The sequence below is a fragment of the Octodon degus genome, unplaced genomic scaffold, assembly GCF_000260255.1.
Source record: "Octodon degus isolate 3935 unplaced genomic scaffold, OctDeg1.0 scaffold00230, whole genome shotgun sequence".
NCBI classification, from domain to species: domain Eukaryota; kingdom Metazoa; phylum Chordata; class Mammalia; order Rodentia; family Octodontidae; genus Octodon; species Octodon degus.
The window spans coordinates 736,785-740,993 of NW_004524806.1; the positions used below are offsets into that span (position 1 = coordinate 736,785).

The window sequence follows — 4,209 nt, forward strand, 5'->3', positions numbered from 1 at the left end:
TACTTTCCCTTAGTTCAATGATATTTGTACTAATATTGTTTAGACAAGAAATTATATCTATATCTTCTACTGTGAATAACTACTATGAAGACAACAATATACAAAGTATTAATCATTGTAACTGTCCTACTAGCCTGTTTTGAAACTGTCTCATTGTTATTTGCTTCTTATTAAAACTAATAAAAAATTTAAAAAGATTTTCTTAAATATCAAAAAATAGCAAACTACTTACTTCTCACCATCATTACAAAACAATGTTATTCAAAGCCCACAGATAAGATACGTTAGTACTCCAATAGTAACTTAAGAAAAATGTATCCATTGCAAATGTTTAAAGTGATAAAAGAATATTTAGATTTTACTTTGGTAACTAATGAGCCCACACCAAATATTTAAGTCCCACAATAAATAACAATAAGAATGACAAAATGCTTTTAATAAGAGTACATAAAGTTCATCTAAAAAGCTTAAGGAATATGCATGCAAATTCCTTTAAAAAACCCTTAACCTCATGTTTTGTAGCAAACTGCCTGATCACTACAGTAGTTAGAACACTCTGATACTGTAAAACAGCCAGTGATGTTAATGCTATCTAAGGCAGTAATTGTTTTCAATTTGTTTTTATTACTACACATAAGTTTGAGCCCAGCCTGGGCAACTTAGAGACTGGTGAGACCTTGTCCCAAAGGGGGAAAAAAACAACGGCCAGGGATGTAGTTCTGTGCAAAGGTCCTGGGTTTAGTCCCCAACACTGTAAACAAATAAAAATTTAAAAAGAAAAAAATATTATTCAAAGCCCAGGCCATCTTTAAAGCTTCCAGTGATGAGGTGGGCCTTTGACATTTTCTTTCATAAGTTTTGGGTCAACATAGGGAGTCCTGATGCTTTTGAGTGGGTTTTCATTTGCATTAAGGCAAACATTTTCAAGAGACTTCTTCACACTTTTTCATCAATTAGTTGAAGAGAAATCCTAGGTCCTTGCTGCTGCTGCAGTACAGGAGTTCATGGTCCCTATCAATGACTTTCTCAGAAGCAAATGACTTCTTGGGCCCTACCAGCCCTTTGGCCAAAGTGCCTTCCAGAAGAGCCACAAGCATGCACAGGCATGTACACAGCTATTCAGCAGGGCTTGATGTAGTAGAGAACTGTCCCAGCTTTCCTGGTCCCAGTCATTGATTCAAAAGCCAATCTGTTCCCATGGTTGACACCCTTGGAAATAAGAGAAAGACGTGATCATGACTCCTTTCTTCACTGCTTGTAATTTAGCAAGAATGGGAGAAAAGCAGGGAGCAGAGCCTAGTGGGTGGGCTTTGCCCCCAGGGAGCAGGAATTTGAGGTCCCAGAAGGTATTGATTGCTATGTTTTCTGCTAAATCATTTTAGCATTTGTTATAGAGAAGCACAGAGGTAAAGACAGGTAAATCAGTACATATGAGCAAAATGCCCTGGACTGTTGTTTTCTCTCTACAGGGGGCTTGGCCTCAGTAATCTACACAGATACTCTCCAGACCCTCATCATGGTGGTTGGTTCTTGTATTCTCATGGGATTTGGTAAGTTGTGACAGTGTACAGTGCCCTGAGCTCAAAAATTATGGAATATGTTTCTGTCTGTTTTGTACTTCAGCTCCCAGTTGTATTAGGTCACATTTTCCTCTCTTTTATACACTTTCCTTCAAGGAAATGTCTGTATAACTTCTTTCCTCCAATTTGATCCCAGTATGAGGAATTAGAGATTTTTTTCAGAAAATTATTGCTTAAATTATGTTTTAAACTTAATTGCTTTCCGTTTATAATGGAAAAAATTAGTACCATTGAGTTGATAGATTTACACAAATACTGATGTAATTGGTTCAAAGCACAAAATCATTCAATTACATAGAACTTTCATGAAATTAAAGGATAAATATTGTGGAAAAATTTATATAACTTTCTACAAAGCTCATTATACCTGTTTTTGAATAAGTGCATTAAAATACAGTACAAAATCTATTTTTGGAATGTACAAGCACAGGTTGTGTTTTCTTTGATGATGCTTATTTACCAATGCCATCATTTCACCTCATTCTCTTAAATGGCAACAACAAGGAAAATTGATCGATCTAATTTACACCTTGCAAATTTTTATTTTCTTTCTTATTTATTTTCTTTGCATAGGAAACCATATAAATAATAGAAAAAATAGAAGGTTCAAGCAAATGTTTCCTACCTGCCTTCTAGGGCAATGATTCACTCAGTGCTGAAAAAAACAATTCCAAAAGTAGACACACTTACTCAAAAAACTTAAAGATGCAAGCATCTAAACTTCAGTGCACTAGGTATCAGCATCTCATTTCATCACACTGAAACTGCTAGCTCTAATTTTTTTCTTTTCAATTTGTTTTAACATTGGCTGAATACATTGTTGAACCAGAACAGATTGGGAATAAATTCACAATGGAGAAGCTCTGGGTTGAGATTTTTTGATAGCTAATTCCATCCATGATTTTTACCATGCAGCTGGACAGTAAACAAAATTTTAAAGAATATCATAAAAATAAATGTTAAAGAATAATTTGCTTTATGTACTTTGTGAAAGTCAATCTGTTTCCATAGTTAATGCCACTGGAGATAAGAGAAAGAAATGGGTCATGGAAAAAATGTCACTGAGGATTTTAGTAGCCTGCATGGAGGTGCATATAAACCTCCACCATAAATAGGCAATCATAAACCTGTGCCCTAAATTTTGATAACACATTTTATCTTATGCCTTTTCAGCATTTGCTGAAGTTGGAGGCTATGAAAGCTTCACAGAGAAATACATGACTGCCATCCCTTCTATAGTTGAAGGTGACAACCTGACCATCAACCCCGAGTGCTACACACCTCTGCCAGATTCCTTCCACATTTTTAGAGATCCTATCACTGGGGACATTCCATGGCCAGGATTAATATTTGGAATGTCCATTTTAGCTATTTGGTACTGGTGTGTAGATCAGGTGAGTAAATTGTGTGTGTGTGTGTGTGTGTTTATGTCATAGAAAAGCATCTGCTTCTATCTGTGCACACAGTAATTAGGAATCAAACATTTTTATAATGTTTCATAAGAAAAAATACCTTCCTTGTGTCTTCATCTCTACCTTATTTCTTTTACTTCAGAGACAAAACTTTCAGCATTTTCAAATGAGTATCTAAGTATTTATTCCTGCTCTCCAAAACTTCCTATTCATTGTGAGGCTTGTGAAATATGACCATGGATGTCATCTTGGAGAACACTAGAAATAAACTCTCAGATCCTGTTGAAACACACTGAATTGGAATTATATTAACTGGATCCTTCATGTGATTCAATTACTAATATTGATCTCTCTTACTGTTCTACTTAGGATTTTCTCAGGCTTTTTGTGACAAAAGTTGATAATTTACCTTTCCATCCTCAGTTCTTACAGGCATATTTCCTATTTCCATTCTTTTTTTCTTTTCTTAAAAGTAGAAAAATGTATTGTATAATTCAGACCAAAAAAAAAACTCTTTAGGTAACATTAAAATATATTAGTAGTTGGCCCAATTTGTCTTTCGAAGATTTCACTGGTAGCCATTCCAAATAATCTGTATAACTCAGCATAAATACTTGGTGGATATTAAAAGGCCAATAAAAAGTCATCTTACAATGGTTCATGGTGTAATAATTAATTTATATTAGATAATATACTTTAATTGATGGATTGGAATTTTGAATTTACACAATTTTCCTACCTATACTGTCCATATTAAGTTGCATATTCTTGTACTGAGTTGTTTGCCATAAAGAATCAATAGTTAAAAACATTGCTTTTATATATGTTAGAATAAGAGTGTATCCATTCAAAATACAGACTCTCTTTTGAAGAAGCAACTTGAGAACACATTTTGTTTAAGCATTTACTAATTTAGCTCTAAAATATTTATTTATAACATTTAGTTTTACAAACTAGCCCCTTCACCCTTAGCATTTTTGTAAGCCTATTTTGTAGCACCAAAAAAAAAAAAAAAATGCCATAAAGGTAACACAACCTATTGCTTACCCCCTCAGTGTAACTTAGAGAGGAGAGAGCAGGGCTCAGAAAAATTTTTCAAGGCTTTGCAGGCCAAGAAATCTTGGTAGCGGGGCTGGTGAGATGGCTCAGTGGTCTAAAGCACCTACTTAGAACAAGCTTAGCAAAGCACAGGGACCGCAGTTCAATCCCCTAGCACC

General features: G+C 34.7%; 1 protein-coding gene across 1 annotated transcript in view; it reads left to right on the forward strand.

Moving 5' to 3' along the window:
* The window catches only part of LOC101568386 (solute carrier family 5 member 4-like), a 99,353-nt gene that overhangs the window by 33,313 nt on the left and 61,831 nt on the right, over nucleotides 1–4,209 (forward strand). Inside the window, 2 exon segments of the mRNA XM_012512561.2 lie at nucleotides 1,470–1,550; nucleotides 2,754–2,974. Coding sequence (XP_012368015.1) covers nucleotides 1,470–1,550; nucleotides 2,754–2,974 — 302 coding nt within the window.